Raw genomic sequence first — 20776 nt, forward strand, 5'->3', positions numbered from 1 at the left:
GGGGGGGGTGTATTGGGGACTTTTTGGATAGCATTGGAAATGTAATTGAGGAAATTACCTAATTAAAAAAAAATAAAATAAAAGAGGAGAAAAATAAATAAAGTGAGTTAGTTAAAGATTTCAGGTTGAAGCAACTGTTCTGTTTCCCATCTAACACAAATAGTTAAAATCATATCATACATATTATATTATACATATTATATACATATCAAGGTTACCTGAAGAGTTGGACACTTTAGCATTAGGAAGAAACCATAATGTTTATTCAATGTGCAGATATGATCAATGACAATTGTTCTCTAAAATGTCTTAACTCAGTTATGTAAAAACATCTTGTCAAATGACAACCACATAACCAAGGACAAAGGTTTTTTTAATATGATTTAACATAACACTCATTTTTCTCCTGCTTCAATTTTAAATTCATTGAACTTTTAACAGTTTATGTTTAAATTTCTTTAGTACTTATCTGTTGAAAAGTCTAACATGTTTTGTTTTTCTTTTTGAACAATACTAAAGATTGAACCAAGAGCCTCAGATTTATCAGGCTATCAGTGTAATAACTGAACCATATTCCCAGCCTTAACTTGATTTTAGATTAAGCTTTGAATACATTATAACAGTAATTTTTACAGTGAATTGTTATAGCAAAGCAGTGAAGGATTTTATGAAATTTGCTTTTGATTCTGGGCATCTAAGCCAGAGACTTTCACACTAGGCAAGCACTCTTTTGTTGAGTGAACTACAACTACTACTATTTGTAAAATGATTTTGACTTTTTGAATTGTTGGTACTATATACTTATTTTTGTATACTCTCCAGGGAATAGTCAGATAGTCATTCAGCTTGTCATATATACTACGGTTTAGAGATATTTGTCCTTCAAAACATCTGGTTATTTTTTCTCATATTTTTATGTAGTTTCCCTTTGTCCAAGATTTCTATGGATGAAAAGCTATGAAGTCTGTACATGACACTATGGGCAGTATTTCCTTTCATTTGCTGCTATCTACCCAAAATGTCTCTTCACTTTTCAGACTAATTATTCGGAATTTCTGGAGCCATGAAACCAGATTGCCTTCCAATACATTGGACCGATTGCTGGCTTTAAATTCTTTATATTCCCCCAAGATAGAAGTCCACTTTTTAAGTTTAGCAACAAATTTTCTGCTTGAAATGACCAGGATGAGCCCAGATTATCTAAACCCCATTTTTGAGCATCCTCTGTCAGAATGTGAATTTCAGGTAAAGTGCTGTCCTTCTAATCACGGTGACTATTATGTGTTTCCCCTGTTTTTGGTAAATGTCTTCTAATATTGTCTACTAACTTACTTAATGTTCTTAAAATATGCACATACACCTTGCTTAAGATATGGACATGTGCCTTCTTTCCCCCTGGTATCTTACACTCTTAATCCTCTCAGACGCCGCTTGGACAACTCACTTTCCTGTTATTCTGTGTGTGTGTGTGTGTGTGTGTGTGTGTGTGTGTGTGTGTGAGAGAGAGAGAGAGAGAGAGATTAAATTATAACACATGGGCTTTTCCACCTATTCCCCAGTTCCCAAAATAACGACTCTGAGACTTATTTATTTATGTATGAATGCCCAGGCCATAAGCTTGGGCTTGTTCTCTGCCTAGCTCATAACTTAGTTAACCGGTTCATTTTATTCTATGAGTGCCACATGGCTATACCTCTTCTCAATTTCATGTGTCTATCTCCTCAGAATTTGGGGCAAATCCCCTTACCAGAATCCCCCCTCCTATTTCCTGCCTCAGCTAATAGGCCATCAGCTTTTATTGACAGGTAATGTTTCTATATAATGCACAATCTTAAAGTAGATGCCCTGGTCTTCTGGAACTTATAGTCTTTCTGACCCTTCTTCCGTATTTCCTGAGCCTTAGGTATAGAGGTAGCCTTAAATTTATCAGTTGGAATTGGACATCCCATGATCATATCTCTGTATTTTTCACCATTTGTGGATTTCTGTAACAGTCTCTTTATGCTGCAAAAAGAAACTTCCAAAAAGAAAACAAAGGTTATTTGATGAGGAGTCATAATGAGATACCTTAAGAAGATAATACAGGCATAAACAACAAAGTTCATTTATATTTCATTTGTAGCTTATACACATAGCCTGAAGATAAAATATATACAGGTTTTTAGCACTCTGGTAAACTGAGTGGTATGAGTATGGTAGTTGTATTGTGGCATGATTGGCATTGCCAAGTAGGGCATCGGCCCATCATATAGAAGGAGTTGGAGATAGAGCGTAGGAGAATGGAGTCTCTCCATTGTGATTATTTTTTCTACTTTTAAAGTAAGTATGTGTTTAAAAATGTTCTTCTGGCCGAGCATAGTGCATGCCTTTAATACCAGAACCTGGGAGGCAGAGGCAGGTGTTTTTTTGTGAGTTTGAGGCCAGCCCAGTCTACATAGTCAGTTTTAGATCAGACAGGACTCCATAGAGAAACCCTGTCTCAAAAATAAAGGGGGTGGGGTGTTGCGGCCTGCCCGCAGTCCACAACACGAACGGTTCAACTGAGAAAGGCAGTTCAGGCTGAAAAGAGAGGAATCTAGACGGGGCGGAAGAAAAGAATGGAGCCAGGACAACAAGTTCTGATCAAGGCTCAATTTTACTAATTCCAGACACTCAGTTATAAAGGAAGGGGGAGGGAACCCAATTTCCCGCCAAGTAACTCAGGGTCCAGTAGCAGGACGAACACGTGTGTGCCTCCAGGCAGTAAAGGCAGGTTCCAGCAGTGGGCGTGGCAGGACGAATGAGCCGGTAGCTCCACCCTTGAGCAGGCAGGTTCCAGGCTGGGGGAAGGGAGGCCACAGTGGGGGAGGGTAAAGATTCTTCTAGGGACTGTAGTTATAACTGAGTTGGTAGAGTATTGTCTGGCATGTAGGAAGTCTAGGATTCAGTTCACAGCAACACATATACTGGGCATGATGGTATATATACTTGGGAGTTGGAAGCAGGAGAGTCAGAAGTTGAAGGTCATTCTTGGTTATATAGAGAGTTCAAAGCCAGACTAGAGCTACCCATCTCAAAAAAGAAAGAAGGGACTGGGCAGTAGTGGCATACACCTTTAATCCAGCAATTGGGAGGCAGAGGCAGGCAGATCTATGTGAATTTATGACCTACCTGCTCTACAGAATGAATTCTAAGCCAAAGCTACATAGAGAAACCCTGTCTCAAAAAAACCAAAAAGAATTTAAAAATTAAAAAAAGTAAACAAGGATTTTTCGTTAGTTTTTCTGAGTGACAGTATATACCCTTACACTAATGGTACTATTGGATTTTATTGCTTATTTTTGCATGCTTGAAATTGAACTTAGAGTCTCACTCATGCTAGGCAAGCATGGAAATATTCCTGTGTCACTACAGAAGGAACATCGTGTTCTTTGAAACTTTTCTTTCTATAGGAATATACTATAGATCCTGACTGGCGTTTTCGTAGTACTGTTCTTACTCCGATGTTTATTGAGACCCAGGCCTCTCCAAGTATTCTCCATACCCAAACCCAAGAAGGGCCCCTCTCAGACCAAAGGCAGAAGCCTGGACAAGTGCGGGCCACCCAACAACAATATGATTTCACTCCAACACAAACTTCAGGTAACGCATGACCAGGCCTTCTACAACAACTTCTGTTGCAAGAACATTGGGGGTTTTTGTAAGAGAAATAAAGTGGTAGGGTAAGTCACAAAGGCTATAAGAAAGACGTGTCAGTCAAAGGAGAAAAACTACACTGATAATAAGGTTATCTGAGAAGTCTTTGGGAAAGCAAGCAGCAGTTGTCAGGGATGGGTGGAGGTGATAGAGATGGAGGTAATAGTTACAGAGTCTCACTTTTGTTAGGAGGAAAGGGTTCTGGATACTGTTGATGGAATGGACCTAATGCTATTGAGTCATGCATTTTAAAATGGTTGAACTGGTAAATGTTACTTTTTGGTTTTCCACATTGTATAAGTGGGAGAAAAAGATTTTTTTTTTTAAAGTATCTGATTGTAGCTAGACATGCTTGGTTTGATTTGGTTTGACATAAAACTATTTAATGGGGGGAGGGGGGGGGCTGGAGAGATGGTTCAGTGGTTAAGAGCAGTTACTGCTCTTCCAGAGGTCCTGAGTTCGAATCCCAGCAACCACATGGTGGCTCACAACCACCTGTAATGGGATCTGATGTCCTCTTCTGGTGTGTCTGAAGACAGCAACGGTGTACTCATAAATCAAATAAATAAATCTTAACAAAAAACCCTATTTAATGTGTCATATTTAAAGCATCTTCTATCAAGAGCAAGATCACATTAGCTAGATTATTTGGTGATGTCAATAGTTTACAGAACTGTTCTTTTCCAGGTGAGTTAATTTTTTTGCTTTGATATGCAAAGTATAAAGTACAGAATAAAAGATCTTAATCTGTTTTTAAAAGATTCATTTTTATTTTATGTGTTTGAGTATTTTGCCTACACGTATACATGGATATATATGCTTGGGGCCAGCAGAGGCTAGAGGAGGGCTCAATCCCCTGAAGTTGGAAATTGAAGTTACAGATGTTTTGTAAACTAATATGTGGCTTCTGAGAACTGAAGCCAGGTCCTGTACAGGGTCAGCAAGTTTCTTATTAAACACTGAGCCACTTCTCTAGCCCACGTAGTTGTTTTTTTATTAACACTTCAGCAGTTTCCTCTACATAATTAGTTTCCCATTCAGTTGTTTATGAAAGTAGAACTAATTTGAATAATCACAATGGAAATTCTTTGACAGTCACTGTAAGCATAAAATCCTATTACTGGGGTTGATATTGCTGCTAGAGAGTCCTGAGGCTCAGGTGCCTGGTCTGCATTGGGTCATACACCAAGTACCAAGTACCCTGGACCTCAGCCCAGTATCACAGGTAAATGCAGAGGTCCAGTATCCTCTTTGCCACCAGATTTTGCTACACTGAGCAGGCTGTGCTGCTTGGTAGCAGCATCCTCAGTGCTCTCATCCTGTGTGTCTGTAGTTGAAAGGAGCTCATTTGATTGGCTGACTGGGAGCAGCATTGACCTACTGGCGGATCACACAGTCTTCTCTTCAGAGACCTTGTCTTCTTCCTTGCTGTTTTCCCACAAAAGGAGTGAAAAGTCACAGAGAAAGTCTTGTAAGTCAGTAGGACCAGACTTTGGAACAAAAAAGCTGGGCCTTCCCGATGATGAGGTGGATAACCAAGTGAAAAGTGGTAAGTAAATGGCTGGAGCATGTTTCAAATGCATTGCCCCTCATGTGGAAGCTTAGATAGGGAGAACATATTTCTGACTGTCTACATTTCCTTGAAAACTAATGAAATAATCAAAGTTCAATTCATTAATTGTTGTCTGGACACCTGCCATGTTGAAAACATTATTTTTTTGGTGCCCTTCGAGAACTTTCAAGTGTGTGATAGGTCCATTTATTTAATGAATTTTAGGTAACTTTGGAGTAGGTAAAAGCAGTAAATGGGGTAGAATTTGTAACCCAATGTCAGGGTTGAAATTTTAAATCCAATCAGAGTGTGGAGCAAGCATTTGGAAAGACTAGATAGACGAAGGATGTTTGAGAAGAGCCTGGAACCCTGGATACAGAAAGAGAATGAGAAAAAGGATGAAGATAGAAAGAAGAGTGGTATTTTTGTTGAGTGGAAGGAACTCAAAATTAGTTGAGCAAACTCTGTGGAAGATAGAATCCATGCTGACAGTTCTGTGTAGTCCAGCTGGATTGATGTCCTGGAAACATGGGGAATTGTGAAGAGTCCAGTAAGGGGAAGAAAGCAAGGTACACTTGAGGAAGCTACCACCTGATGAGTGGAATAGATAGTCATGAGGACTCAGGTCCATTCAAAGAGATTATATGGGAGCAAGTAGTATAAGATGAAATGGTAGGCAAGTCCAGAAGCACTTTTTGGTCCTTAGCAGCTTGATGGTAAGTAGGTAGGGATGGACTCATTTAAGAGCCAGTGTGAGACCTGAACGGCAGAAAGCCTGGTAGGTAGGCCTCCAGACTCAACACTAAAAAGTCTGGGGAAAAGATAGCTCTTTTTAAGACTCAGAAGTAGATGTTGTATCTCTTGGAGCTCAGGTTACAGGTATGGGGGATTGAGCTCAGGTCCTCTAGAGGAGCAGCAAGTACTCTTAAGCTGTCTGTGCACTGGAGGTTTGTCTGTTGTCTTTGCCCTCTATGACACATTTATACCTACCTGGGCGTGGCCTAAGACCCCATCTTCTGTGTGATTATGTCTCAGTATCTGTCCTCAGTGCTCTTACTTTGATAAAATCATCCTTGTGATTTGGGTCCCTTTGTATATAATCATTTTTTCCTTTCATTTTTTCCTGGACATTGATAATCATTTTGGCTTACATGCTTAGATTTTCACATATGTATCCAAATTTCCCTGAGTTATACATTGGTATTTTCTCAACATAAATATTTTGTCTTGTTATTTTAGTGAGTGTGTGTGTGAGGGGGGGGGTGTGGAGGGAGGGAAAGAACACCTACACTCAGCGCTAAGATTCTAGGTCAAAGGACAACTTCAGAAATCTATTTTCTCTGTTATATGTGTGTGGGGGCATCAAGCTCAAGTCGTTAGGGGTGGCAGCAGGCCCCTTTACCATCCAGTCATCTTGCCAGCCAACATTTTGTCTTAAGTTATTTTACAGACCCTCCCTTTCCAGCATACTGCCTGACCATGGTATGGAGACCCTCTCCTTATTAGCAGACCTTTTATGGACCTAATATTCCACCTTGATTAATTACTCTTTAGACACCACTGGAGAATGGCAACTGCAGGATTCAGAGTCCTTTGGCACTATTTGCTGGACTGGCCTTTTCCACCTCACACTTCCTCCAGATCGGCTGCCATGTCCTTGCTTTCTCCCCCATGGGTGCTGGTCGCCACAGACCATGAACATTTGGCTGTAACTACACTGGATCTATGCTTTATCCACCATTTAATTGGGGTTTCCTGAGACATTTAGAACTCCCATGTTCTTTAGAGTTCAGAATTGCTGCACTGTCCTTTCTGTTTTTCCTTATTGGTTTGTGTCCTTAACAAGTCACTAAATTACAATTTAAAAGGAGAGATAAACCCACATTTTCACTTTTGGGATCCTGGGAAAGCATGAAAGTCAACTGCACATGTTGTTTAATTGACCATGAGTTGGCAAACCTGCTTTATATTCTTCAGGCACTCAGAGCCAGGCAGAAATTCTGAGATTGCGCAGAAGATTTTTAAAGGACAGAGAAAAGTTGAGTTTGCTGTATGCCAAAAGGGGCCTCATGGAACAAAAACTAGAGAAGGTTTGTATCTTCTTCAAGAATTTGAAACTTATTTTGCTCCACAGACAATATACTAAGTGTTCAGTATTGGTCTACAATATTACAGGAACAGTACTACATAGGTATCTTCTGACATTAATGGGCAGAGAGGATGTTCATAATACCTGTTTTTTTGTTTTTTTTTTAAAGAGCCAGGATCTCAGGTTTAAGGCCCCTGTCTACAAATAAACAAGAAATTACAGATATGGCAGTATATTGAAACATAGATCAGTCTACTATCTGTGAAATACATTTAGCTGTGAAGATGCTGGCCAATACTTAGGAACATGCTGATAATTAAACATTAGAAGTTCATGTGTTTGTATGTGCATTCCTTGTATAAATGTGTCTGATGCATGATATTTAGTGTCAGACATCATAGTAAGTGCTAGCCATGAAGAGATGATCATGAAGGCAAGTCTAGTACATGATACACTAAAATAGAAGCTGAGATTAGAAAGTATCCTATCAGAACTAAACTATGAGCACGTCTATGGAAAGCCTCTCTGGAGAGAGAATACTGGGATTGGAACCACTGGTAAGGGGAAAGCTGAAAGCATAGTAGGGAAGGAAGTGGTTTGTACTGATTGGAATGTGCGTCTGAGAGAGTGGGCATTGCTGTGGACCTTTACACAAGGCTGCCATGTGTGGGATTGAAAAGAACTTAGCTCTCAGATTTATAATTTTCATGGATATTCAGATTTGGATTTTTCAGTTATGGCCTTTTCTCATACTGACCAAATTGTACTATAAATAAAATTATTACTTCTCCTTGGTACTAAAGATGTATTCTGGCAGTTTCATTTCACATGCATGCTTGCTGTTCTTCTGTTTGGTTGAATGGTTGGTTGGTTGGTTGTTTTTATTTTCCTTTGGTTTGTTTTGAAGCAAGGTAGCTCAAGCTAGCCTCAAACTTGCTATGTAGCCAAGGATGACTTTGAACTCTATACTTCTTTACCTCCTAAGCATGCACAAACACACTTGGCATGCTTGGCTTTCTTACATGAAATCTCAGTTTTCATTTTTTGCTTCTGGTGATTGTAGGATATCAAGAGTGAGTTAAAAATGAAGCAGGATGCCCAGGTTGTTCTGTACAGAAGTTATCGTCATGGCGATCTTCCTGATATCCAGATCCAGCACAGTGGTCTGATCACCCCCTTGCAGGCTGTGGCCCAGGTCTGTCCAGATACCATGCTTTATGTTCACATTAGAAGCTCTGTGTGTAGTCTAAGGATCTATGTCTAGAAGAAAATGGTCATACAGAAGTGTTGATTTCCCTTAAATGGTACACTTAAAGATTACCCTTATTCCCGATCTCTAGTTCTGTCATCTCTTGTCTCCTGAGGAGACCCTAACATATAGTTAATGAGAGTGGGCACTAACACTGAGTGCCTTTGTCAGGCAAGTACGCTCTCAGTCACAAGGAGCTCTTTAAAATCAGATTGACATTTATATTTCTTACCCAGTGTCAGAATGAAATCATGGGGAAAAATAGCAGGATAAATTTTGAAGAGCTCAATAAGCCATTTAGATCACTGTCTTGTGTACCTTTTATTTGATCTAAATAATTCTGAATTGACAATAATTTTTTAACTGTATTAGACATGTACCCTTGCCAGGTTTCCTCCAGTGGAGACAGTTTATGTTACTGTAGTAAAATATTGAGCCCTTTATGTAGATGCACCAAGAAATTAGAGACATCACTTGTTGTCCTTATTTCTCATGTGTTCCCCTGTGGGGCTTTGTCCATGCATAGTCATGTAACTTTCACAAGTTACCGTGAAGTACCTTCACATCCTTGCACCAGATTCTCCAAATACTCTTATGTCATTGAGGTTATGATTGGATAAAGCTCCAGGTACCTCTAAGTGTCAGGGAAGAAGGAGACACCTGACTTCCTCTGCTCTCCATTTCTCAGTTGTATAGTGCCCTGATTCCTGCCTCTTGTGCATAGTGGACATCAACTCTTCATTGTGTCCTATTTAAACCAGAGGGCACTATCATATATAATACATTGGCAGTTACAGGCTTAAGAGTTTGTCAAAGCTCATCCATTCTGTGCTTGAAAACAAAACTGGTGTATATTCTTTTAAAGAAGCAAGACTGCATTTTTTCCCCTTCTCTTCTTTGAGGAGAGGTGTTCCAGTAATCCACTTCTATTCCTAGTATTTTATTTAACAAATGTTTGTTCATGGACAACCTGCTGTGTATGCCAGCTACTACTTTAACTACTAGGGTGCAGTATTGGGTAAGCCAGAAGAAGCTAAGCTGATCTGTTATCACCCCCCGACACACACACACACCCCTCTCTCTTTGACTGGGAACCATGCCTTTAAGAAACAGCAAAGGGGAGCATAGATAGTGTCTGTCACAGGACCAACAGGCAGCACTGCCTGATGCTGAGGGGTTTTTTGTTTTTTAATTGGATTGATTAAAATTAATTAACTTCATATAAATCTTTGGAGTCATAGTGTCTCTTCATAGTCCTAGAACTCACTATGTAAACCAGACTACCCTCAAATTCACAGAGCTCTGCCTACCTCTGCCTGCTGAGAGCTAGGATTAAAGGTGTATGCCAACATATCCAGATGAGGCCATTTTTACTTCAGTCCCCATTGTAGTGGATCTAATAGACATGAATGTTTAGAATTCTCCGGCAAATGAAGGGATTTCTACATAGGTCTCAGCAATCAGTAGTCAGCTAACAAACCTGCTAACAACGTGTTGAATGAAAGTAGCAGGTTGTAAAACAGTAGATAGTAGATGAGACAGCACACAGGCTGGAAAAATAACAGCCTTTAGAGTATTTTTTTTTTCTAAAATTTTGTGTAATATTATAAGTGTTTAAAGACTTTTTACCGAAAAGACAAATCATGCTTGCGTGACTTTGATGTTGCTTTTATAAAGTAGAGTACTTTTTCATTTTTATTCTTCACTACACAAGAATACATAGCTAGGAAATATTCATGTAATGTTCACTGTGCAGATGTTAGTTACATACATGCGTCAAGGATAGTGCTCCTATGGCCGTGGAACTCTGTTTAAGTCATTGCCCCAAGGTCTTTGCAAACATGGCATCAAACATGTGACAGCTTCCTTGTTTAGTCTGTTCACACATGAGACACTAGGATCCTGGCTTCAGCTCTGAAGGTGAGTTGTAGGATTATGTGTTCATCCTGATCAGTATCAAGCCAGAAGTATTCGACTAGATTCCAGGTCTAGATTCTCCTTGTGTAGTAGGCTGTTAAAACTTTGTAAACTGAATTTAGACATGTAGTGGATGTGTTTTTAGTGGTCAGTATTTAAAGTTCTAAAATAGTGGTGGTGAATTATTGCACCTTTATTTCAAGTGTGATTTATGTTTATTTTTTATTTTTAACAGAAAGACCCAATAATTGCAAAACAACTCTTCAGCAGCTTGTTTTCTGGGATTTTGAGAGAAATGAATAAATTTAAGACAACATCTGAAAAGAACACCATCACTCAAAATTTGCTCCAAGATTTCAACCGCTTCCTTAATACAACTTTCTTGTTCTTTCCACCCTTTGTCTCTTGCATCCAGGTAAAGGCTGCACACACTTCGTTTTGGCCACTGCTGCTCTGCTGTGAGACCAAATGCCTAATGCCATCACTTTATTTCCCAAACTGAAACTTGAGAAACAAGGTGTTTAACAATAAATGTATTATTTAGGTTATCTCTTCTAAGTAGGCACATGTAATTTATGTTTTTGGTTATTTTTACTCCCCAAATGCTTGTATATGACAATAATTTGAAATCAAATTTGTGTCTTGTAATTAACCTGTCTCTTTAGGGTTTTGATTAAACTGTATGTGTGTATGAATGTATGAATGAATGAATGAATGAATGAATGAATATTTGCCTGCATATATGCCTGTACCAAATGTGTGCCTTACTATGTTTCTTGCTGAACCTGGGCCTCACTGACTTAGCAAGATTGGTTGGCAAGCAAGCTCCCTGATCCTCTCTGCCTCCCAGTGCTGGAATTTTATGTAAAGACTCAGTAGTTTACAGTTTACCTTAGGTCCTAGTCATCTGAATGCAAGTCTTCCTGTTTGCATGGCTCAGGATTTAACAACTTATCCATTTCCTGCAGCCCCAACCCTCTCTTTTCTTTACTTGTTTTTCCTTATGTAGTATTTAGCAAGCTCTTTTCTGCCTTTAGGTGGTGATTGAGAATATGCCTAGCTTTGTTCTAAGTGGCAACAGCCACAAAGAGACAAAAATCCATGCGACCCCAAACGCTCATTCTTCACAAGTGTCCCTGACAAACACAAAACAAAGAGTAAATTGGCATTGTGCTGTAGTTCTTGAGTGATATGGAACTATTAAAATTATATAGAGCAGTAGCCAGGCAGGTTATGTAAGTAGCCTTTTGATTGGGTCAGGTATAGCTGTCATTACAGATATCTAGTCATAGGTTAAAGAAGTTTTCTCTAAGGACACTTGGTTGCAGCAAAGAGCTCAGCGTAAGTATACTTTCAGTTACTGCTTAGCTACACCTACCAGACTATCAGATATTAATGTCTTCTGAGATAGCATGAAAGCACAGTGAGTAAAGGCACTTAACTACCAACCTGTTCATTTGAGTTTTATCCCCAGGATCTACACGATGGAGGAGAGAATTGACTCCCACAAGTTGTCCTCTAACAAGTCCTCTACATGAGCTTGTTTGTTACACATTTGCCCCCCCCCCCTCTCTCTCTCTCTATATATATATACATACACATATATACATATATATATATAGTATATATGTATACACAATAAATATAAATAAATAAAGATTTTTAAATCTTTAAAGTGATTTTAGGAGATGGCGAGTTGGTTCAGTAGTTAATATTGCTTCCTGCTCTTCTAGAGGACCTGGTTTAGTTCCCAGCATCCACGTTAGGTGGCTCACAACTGCCTGTAACCACAGCTCTAGGATATGTGACTTACACTCATACAGACACATACAGTAAAATAAGAATAAATCTTATTTCTTCTCACTTTTTTTGAGTTTGATAACAAATTTAAATAAAATTGAATTATGTCATTTCCCCCTTTCCTTTCTGCTCTACAGCCTGTCCCATACTCCACAGATCTAATTGGAAATTAAAAGCCTCTTTTTCTTTGATTATTATTGCCAAATTACATTTATAGTAATTACTTGTATGCATAAATGTATCAGTACAATCTCCTAGGTCTGTTTTTATTGTTTGTGTGTATGTGGTTTCGGGCCGCCCACATTGTATCAGATAACAATGAAGGAGATCATCTCTGGGAGAGGCTGACTGCCCTACCCTTCCCCTCTCTGCAGTCAGTAGTGACCGAGTTCTTTCACTAGAGGGGAGCTCATGAACTTTAAGCCGTTCCACATTAGTGTGTGTATTGATATTGCTGTTATATCATCTTTATGGAGTCATTTCTAGAAGAGACTATTTCACAGCAGACTTTCTGGTATTCTGGCTATAAGATCTTTATGTCCCTCCTTCAGACATGTTCCTGAACCATGTAGTATTTGTGGTGTGTGTGTGTGTGTGTGTGTGTGTGTGTGTGTGTGTGTATCAATTGGTACTGAGTTTCCCCACCATCCATTGACCTCTGAATTGTGTCCGGTTGTGGTTTTCTCTGACGGTCTCCATTTTCTGTAAAGAGAAGCTCCTTTCCTGAGGGGTGGCACCTATACTTATCTGTGGCTTTAAGGACAAGATTTAGAATATAGTAAGGAATTATACTTGACTAGCAAAGTGGCAGTAATAGATCTTTTTTTCTAATAGCTATGACCTCACTAGCATGGAAAGTTCCAATACCAGGCATGATTGTCCTCCTGCTGAGTAAGCCCTATGTACTATTAAACAGCTGTTGCTTATCACCAACATATGAATATTTTTTATGCCTTAAGCATTGAAATTTATTGACTGAAATATAATTTTATTTGAGTTTTCTTTTTTTGTACTATTAGCCCTTTCTAAGGATGACAAACATTTTTATTTGATTGCTTTGGAGAATTTATAGCCATCAGTTCTGGTCTTCAGTCTTGGCAGCCACATGGACAGTGGCTGGTATATGTGTTATAACATCAAGGGGAACTTGGGACCACGTTCTTAGGGTGCTACATAAATGCAGATGCACATGCAGAGATGCACATTTGATCACTAGTCTGTTTTGAATACGATTACAGTAAACATTCTTCTAGATAATGAGTTGAGGGTTTTTTAAAAAATTATTTTGATGTTTATAGGTCATTGTAATAAATCATGAAATCATCTTTTCAAATATCATTGAGTAAGTTAGCCTCTTAATAAGAAAGGTGTTTGCAAAGGCTATAGATAGGCAAGTTTGTATACCCATTTTTTGGTAGATAAATATAAAATCTGTTCTTTAGCTGTTTTTCTTAACAACTAAAGCTAAATACATAAATATTCCTTTAAATTGTAGTTGCTTAGATATATGAAGGAGGGTATTTTTGTTGTTGTTGTTGTTTGTTTGTTTTGTTTTTTGAGATAGGGTTTCTCTGTGTAGCTCTGGCTGCCCTGGAACTCACTCTGTAGACCAGGCTGGCCTCGAACTCAGAAATCCCCCTGCCTCTGCCTCCCAAGTGCTGGGATTAAAGGCGTAAACCACCACTGCCTGGCATTGCATCTTTAATTTTAACATTTTGTCAGTGCTTTTCTTGATGTAAGTTAATGTTTGGCTTGGAAATATAACAGTAAAGGGTTATATTTTCCCTTTGCAGAAATTGAGTGTTCCAAGCCGGGCGTGGTGGCACATGCCTTTAAGCCCAGCACTCGGGAGGCAGAGGCAGGCGGATTTCTGAGTTTGAGGCCAGCCTGGTCTATAAAGTGAGTTCCAGGACAGCCAGGGCTATACAGAGAAACCCTGTCTCGAAAAACCAAAAAAGAAAAAAAAAGAAAAGAAAAGAAAAGAAAAGAAAAGAAAAGAAAAGAAAAGAAAAGAAAAGAAATTGAGTGTTGATAAGAATTTTGCTCATAGAACTGCACAGACACTTTTGTGATATCACTGCCTATTATTACAAGTCAAAGTTGTTTTTCTTATGTTTAATAAAATGAAATAATCCTTTGTGATGATGTCATCCAAATCCTATGTGCTAAACAGCTATATGTGCTTTTATAGGAAATAAGTTGCCAACACCCAGACCTCCTGACACTTGACCCAGCCTCAGTTCGAGTAGGATGCCTGGCTAGTCTGCAGCAGCCGGGAGGTATCCGTCTTCTGGAAGAGGCCCTACTCCACCTGATGCCCAAGGAACCACCCACCAAAAGAATTCGGGGCAAGGCTTGCTTGCCTCCCGATGTTCTCCGGTGGATGGAACTTGCTAAGTAAGTCTGGGGCAGGCCACTCTTTGATGAACAGTAAGTCAATCAAAGTAGCACAATAAAATATTGCCTTTATTTTACGAAGACATGAGTTGGTAAAGAGGCTCGGGAGATGGCTCAGTAGTTAGAAGAATTTGCTTTCAGAGAGGATTCAAGTTTGGGTTCCTAGTACCCATGTTGGATAGATCACAGGCCACCCAAAACTCCAGCTCCAGGGTGTCCAATCCTCTTCCCACCAACAGGCAGATAGACAGATAGACACACAGGCACACACACACACATAAAGAAAAAATTTAATGAGCTAGTAAAAACATTTTAGGTTGTGATTTTTTTTTTTTTTTTAGTCCATGTGTCAAAATGGCCATGAAAAGAAATATTTTCCTTAAAGAAGAAGCATTGAGTAGCCCTGTAATGCTTAATTTCTAATAGCTCCTGGTATTTTTATTACTTCGTCCAGAAATACAGATTATGCTTTTATGGTCTCTCTGGAGCTGATACCTTATGGCCTCTTTTGAAATCAGGCCTGGTCCTTGAATGGAGACAAATGGGATTTATGTTGTCCTTTCAGTTCAATCCCTGATACCACAACAAATGAGTCCTATAGAAAATGTCTATATTTATAAACATAATTAACCAGAACATGAAGGCAGACAGAGAATGCTGAGAAGGGAATGGCCAGGAAAAGCCAGAGAAGGCTTCATTATACCTCCCACAGCTTCAGATATGTGATTGACATTTTGTGACACACACACATAGAGAAGGAGACAGCAATTATGAGGCACACATGTAAGCCTAGCATGTAGGAGGCTGAGGCAGGATGGTCGTGTTAGTTCAAGGGCAGTCAAGGCTATATGCTGTTTTGAAGTAGGAATCACGGGCCAGAGGAAGAGCTAGATGAGGATTTATCTCCATTGCAGAACCTGGTATGCGTGAGTGCCTGGCTTCCACTTCCATCCCCAGCAACAGGCAGGCAGGCAGGCAGGCAGGCAGGCAGAGAGAGGCGGGGAGGGGAGATGATAGGAAGGTGGGTAGGTAGATTGATGTGTAGATTGCTAGATATAGAATATATCACTTTACAAGCTTCAACTTGACACATTTTCTCTAACTTTATTAAATAATTCAGTCTTTTGTTGTTTTATGGTCATCCTTTTGATCAAGTTCTAATAAACATCTAGGTACCTGAGTATCAGGGTAGGTTATATACAGGGATTTCTTTCTGTGCTTGTACATAATGTCTCTTTCTGATTTCAACTTCTGACTATGAACTGCTGCTGTTAAGCACCCATGGACCCACCCTTGCCTCTGACTTCTAGAATCTGGGCTGTAACAGAACCATGTATATTCAACTTGACCTAGTTTAGATTTAATGGCTTCATGATTCATACAAGTTCTGTACAACTTGCTGTTCATAGACCTTTCCCCCTTCCCTTGGTCCTTGATTAAAAACCCAAGACCTTATAAAGAAGCTAGACAAACACTTTTCCACTAAATTAAAGCCTGAGCAATTCCACCTCTTCCCTCCACACCCATCCCTACTCCTATGGAGACAAGGTCTTGATAAGTTAGTTGTTCAGACTGGCCTTAAGCTTACTCTATAACCCTAAGCCAGCCTTGGCCTTGCAACCCTTCTTTCTCAACCTCCTGAGAACTGAGATTACAGGCATTTACCAACTTTCCCAAGCAAAGCTTGTTTGACTAATAAAAGAGATTCACTATCAGAAAATAAAACAGAAAGCAGGAGAAGGAGGGAGGAAGATGTTCTTGGGTGTCTGGTCTGGTAACTATAGTCAGGAAAAGGTGGCTTATAGGTTTGGATTTGAAAAGAAACTTGCAAGAAGAACTTGCAAGAAGAAAGAAACAAACTTTAATAACACTAACTTGAGAATTTCATAGTGATAGAACCTTGTTTGTAAGTCCACTATGTAGCCCGGGTTTACATAGAACTCGTTATCCAGGCCTCACCCTTCTGGTGTTGATTACAGACATCCACCACTATGCTGGGCAAGCCAGATTTTTATTAAGATGAAAAGATGAGTGAAAGCTCTAAAAGTATTAAGGCTATAAGGGAAATTTTGGTGTCTAAATTATAGTCCCTAGAATATAAAGAAAAACATCGACAGGGTGAGAGGTATTACTTGCTGCTGGCTTTCCCTTGGGGCTAGACAGAAACTCCAGTTAGCCCACCTGCAGAAGCCGTATACATTATGAGCTTTTCATACTTACAGGGTTAGTTTATAGACAGGGTCTCATAGTGTAGTGTAGTTCGCTCTTATATTAGTGACTCACTGACCGGGTGGTGGTGGTGCACACCTTTAATCCCAGCACTCGGGAGGCAGAGGCAGCCAGATTTCTGAGTTTGAGGCCAGCCTGGTCTACAGAGTGAGTTCCAGGACAGCCAGGGCTACACAGAGAAACCCTGTCTCACAAAAAAGAAAAAAAAAAAAATTAGTGATTCACTTACCACCTACCTTTCTATATTTTGTTTTCAAATGCATATTAAAACAACTTGGGGTTCAGGGTTAGTTAAAGAAGTAAAACCTAAAGGAAATTTCAGAACCATTAGATTTTATATTTCCAACAACAAAACACTACTTACATGTTATCAGCGTGAAGTCTTCCTTCAAAGTTAATGAGAATTGTGTGAATGCTTCTATTTGGTGATCTGAACTTTTTTTTTCAGACTCTATCGTTCGATTGGGGAGTATGATGTTCTCCGTGGCATTTTTAGCAGTGAGTTAGGAACAACGCAGGACACTCAGAAGGCACTATTAGCAGAAGCTAGAAGTGATTATTGTCAAGCTGCTAAGTTGTATGATGAGGTAAAATCAATCTCTGGCAAATATACCAGTTACTTAACCACCTTGGCTCTGTACATGTTAAAAAGAACCGTCAGCTTTAGTGTTAAATGTGTTTTTATAGTAACCACTTGTGACATAATTGTTACGTATCTTGCTCTTTTTAAGACAACATTGAAAGAAGACAAAGCCTTTCATAAGTTCCAAGTATTTCTATGATTGCTGTAATTTTTACAATTTCTGTTTTAGTTTGTTTTCTTTTTCTTAGATAAAAATACGATAAAGTAAAATAGCCCTTGATGTTGATAAGTTGGTTTTGTATGTTTTATTTCACTAAAGTTGACAAAGGTAGTAGGTGTCAAGCTTTAGGATCTGTAGCCTACAACACTATTACGTGAGTGATCTCGACTTTGAAGCCTGCAGTCGTCTATAAATCTCCTTCGCTTTACTTTTCCAAAGAACTCGTTAAGTAATAAATAATAAATAAGTAATAAATTAGAGCAAATTTTGCATCATTTGCCTGGCTTTCCTGGTAAGTTTCTCAGTGAGAGGACTTTCTTCTCATTGGGGTCTGTTTTGGTTGGCTTGGTTTGGGTTTTTACTAATTACAAAGGTCTAACTTTGTAGTTCTGGCTGTCCTAGAACTCACAGAGATCTGCTTGTGTCTACATCATGAGTTCTAGGATTAAAAGTGTGTGCCACCATGCCCGGCCTCATTTGGGGCCTATAAGCATCTTTCTGGTTTTTTATTTTTGTCTTGTAGAATTATTTATTTTATGTATATGAGTACACCATTGCTGTCTTCAGACACACCAGAAGAGGGCATTTGATCCCATTACAGATTGTTGTGAGCCACCATGTGGTTGCTGGAATTGAACTCAGGACCTCTGAAAGAGTAGTCAGTGCTCTTAACCACTGAGCCATATCTCCAGACTGCTTGTTTGTTTGTTTCTTCAATTCACTGTTATTCTGAATATTAATCCCATTTCTCTCCTTTGCCATAAATCTGAAATGATTTTCTTAGTATGTATGCTATAGTATCCCCTTTTAAAACATGTATTAACATCTATGTTATTTCAACTTCATAAAATAGTCCTAATATTTTTCCTGCAGGCTTTAAATAAACTGGAGTGGGTGGGTGGTGAACCCACAGAAGCTGAGAAGGAGTTTTGGGAGCTGGCATCGCTTGACTGTTACAACAACCTCTCTAAATGGAAAGAACTTGAGTACTGTTCTACAGTCAATATAGGCAGTGAGAACTCTCTTGACCTAAGTAAAATGTGGAGTGAACCATTTTATCAGGTATGTAGAATTATTTTTTAGTAACTGAAGTAAACATTTGAGGAAAGAGTCCTGCTATTAATAAGCTTTTTAGTTATTATTAAATATATATATAATAATCTCTAGGTATTAGTCTACCCTTTTGAGCAGGTTTCTGCTGAACGACGTAGATGTTATGTCTTGTAGTTATGCTATGTAGACAAATAGATGATTTCTTAATTCTTAATGATGTTTCTATAAAAATTCCTAAAATAGCCGGGCGTGGTGGCGCACGCCTTTAATCCCAGCACTCGGGAGGCAGAGGCAGGCGGATTTCTGAGTTCAAGGCCAGCCTGGTCTACAGAGTGAGTTCAGGACAGCCAGGGCTATACAGAGAAACCCTGTCTCGAAAAACCAAAAAAAAAAAACCAAAAAAAAAAAAAATTCCTAAAATAATACTAGTAATTTTTTTTACATTTTATAAGATAATTTTTATTCATTTATGTTATTTATATTTATTCAGAGCACAAAGCCAGGAGGAAGGAAATACATAAATCTATTTCGATTAAAATAAACTTATGACTTCAAAATATATGAGATTAATTCACACTAACTAAAGAGCTTCAATACTCAAATTGTGCCACTTAAAAATTTATAATATCATGGGGGTTCCAAGCTTTTTTTCCTAATATCCACTTACATGTGTGTTTCTTTTTTTTAATTAATTAATTTTTTTTACACTCCATATTTTATTCCTCCCACCCCTGTCCACCCTCCAACTGTTCCACATCCCATACCTCCTCCCCACCCCCTTATCTCCATGTAGATGTCCTTACCTCCCACCCCACCTGACCTCTAAACTCCCTGGGGCCTCCAGTCTCTTGAGGGTTAGGTGCATCATCTCCTGGCAGTCCTCTACTATATGTATGTTGGGGACCTTATATCAGCTGGTTTATGTTGCCTGTTTGGTGGTCCAGTGTTTGAGAGATCTCAGGGGTTCAGATTAATTGAAACTGTTGGTCCTCCTACAGGATTACCCTTCTCCTCAGCTTCTTTCAGCCTTCCCTAATTCAACAAAAGGGGTCAGCTGCTTCTGTCCATTGGTTGGGTGCAAATATGTGCATCTGACTCTTTCAGTTGCTTGTTGGATCTTTTGGAGGGCAGTCATGATAGATCCCTTTTTGTGAGTGCTCCATAGCTCCAGTAATTGTGTCAGGCCTTGGGACCTCCCTATGAGCTGGATCCCACTTTGGGCCTGTCGCTGGACCTTCTTTTCCTCAGGCTCCTCTCCATTTCCATCCCTGAAATTCCTTCAGACAGGAACAATTATGGATCATAGTTGTGACTGGGATGGACGCCCTCTTCCTCATTTGATGCCCTGTCTTCCTATTGGAGGTGGGCTCTATAAGTTCCCTCTCCCTACTGTTGGGCATTTCATCTAACATCCTTCCCTTTGAGTCTTGAGAGTCTCTCACCTTCCACCTCCTACGTCTCTGGTGCATTCTAGGGTTCCCCCAACCTCCTATCTCCTGAGGTTGCCTGTTTCCATTCTTTCTGCTGGCCCTCAGGACATCAATCCTTTTCCCTTACCCAATACCAGATCAGGGTCCCCTCTCCTCCCCTCCCCCCATACTAGTAATTATTAAACCCTTTATAATAGGACTGCTATTAAGTCTTCTGTAATATTAAAACTGCAATGAGAACTCTGCTTGTCTTCAAGTGTCATGAATTAATTGTTCTGAGATTGAAAGCAGGCATTTACAACTTAGAACACATTCCAAGAGGTTGTAAAACAATCAAAGGTTACAAAAGGGAAACTAACAATTTATTGTAGGTACAAAGACAGAAGATAAAAAATTGACTAGGTTTATCTCTACAAAACTTCAGTGATAACTTAGTCACAAGAATTATGGTTTTAAATTTTCAATGAACCTGTCGAGCTAGTGACAGATAATGTATGTATGATGGGTGGGATGTATGTATGTGGATGCATACGTAAAGTTCTCTGTTGTAAACTTCTTCATTCAATTTATGATTTGAATTTG

At 39.2% G+C, this 20776-nt stretch overlaps 1 protein-coding gene across 1 annotated transcript in view; it reads left to right on the forward strand.

The window, feature by feature from the left end:
- The window catches only part of Prkdc (protein kinase, DNA-activated, catalytic subunit), a 198462-nt gene that overhangs the window by 125087 nt on the left and 52599 nt on the right, over window positions 1-20776 (forward strand). The window contains exons 57-65 of the mRNA XM_029470470.1: window positions 1038-1245; window positions 3432-3621; window positions 5009-5224; window positions 7205-7317; window positions 8380-8511; window positions 10718-10897; window positions 14474-14679; window positions 17357-17495; window positions 18585-18773. Coding sequence (XP_029326330.1) covers window positions 1038-1245; window positions 3432-3621; window positions 5009-5224; window positions 7205-7317; window positions 8380-8511; window positions 10718-10897; window positions 14474-14679; window positions 17357-17495; window positions 18585-18773 — 1573 coding nt within the window. The remainder of the gene's footprint in view (window positions 1-1037; window positions 1246-3431; window positions 3622-5008; window positions 5225-7204; window positions 7318-8379; window positions 8512-10717; window positions 10898-14473; window positions 14680-17356; window positions 17496-18584; window positions 18774-20776) is intronic.

Source organism: Mus caroli, chromosome 16 (assembly GCF_900094665.2).
Source record: "Mus caroli chromosome 16, CAROLI_EIJ_v1.1, whole genome shotgun sequence".
NCBI lineage: Eukaryota > Metazoa > Chordata > Mammalia > Rodentia > Muridae > Mus > Mus caroli.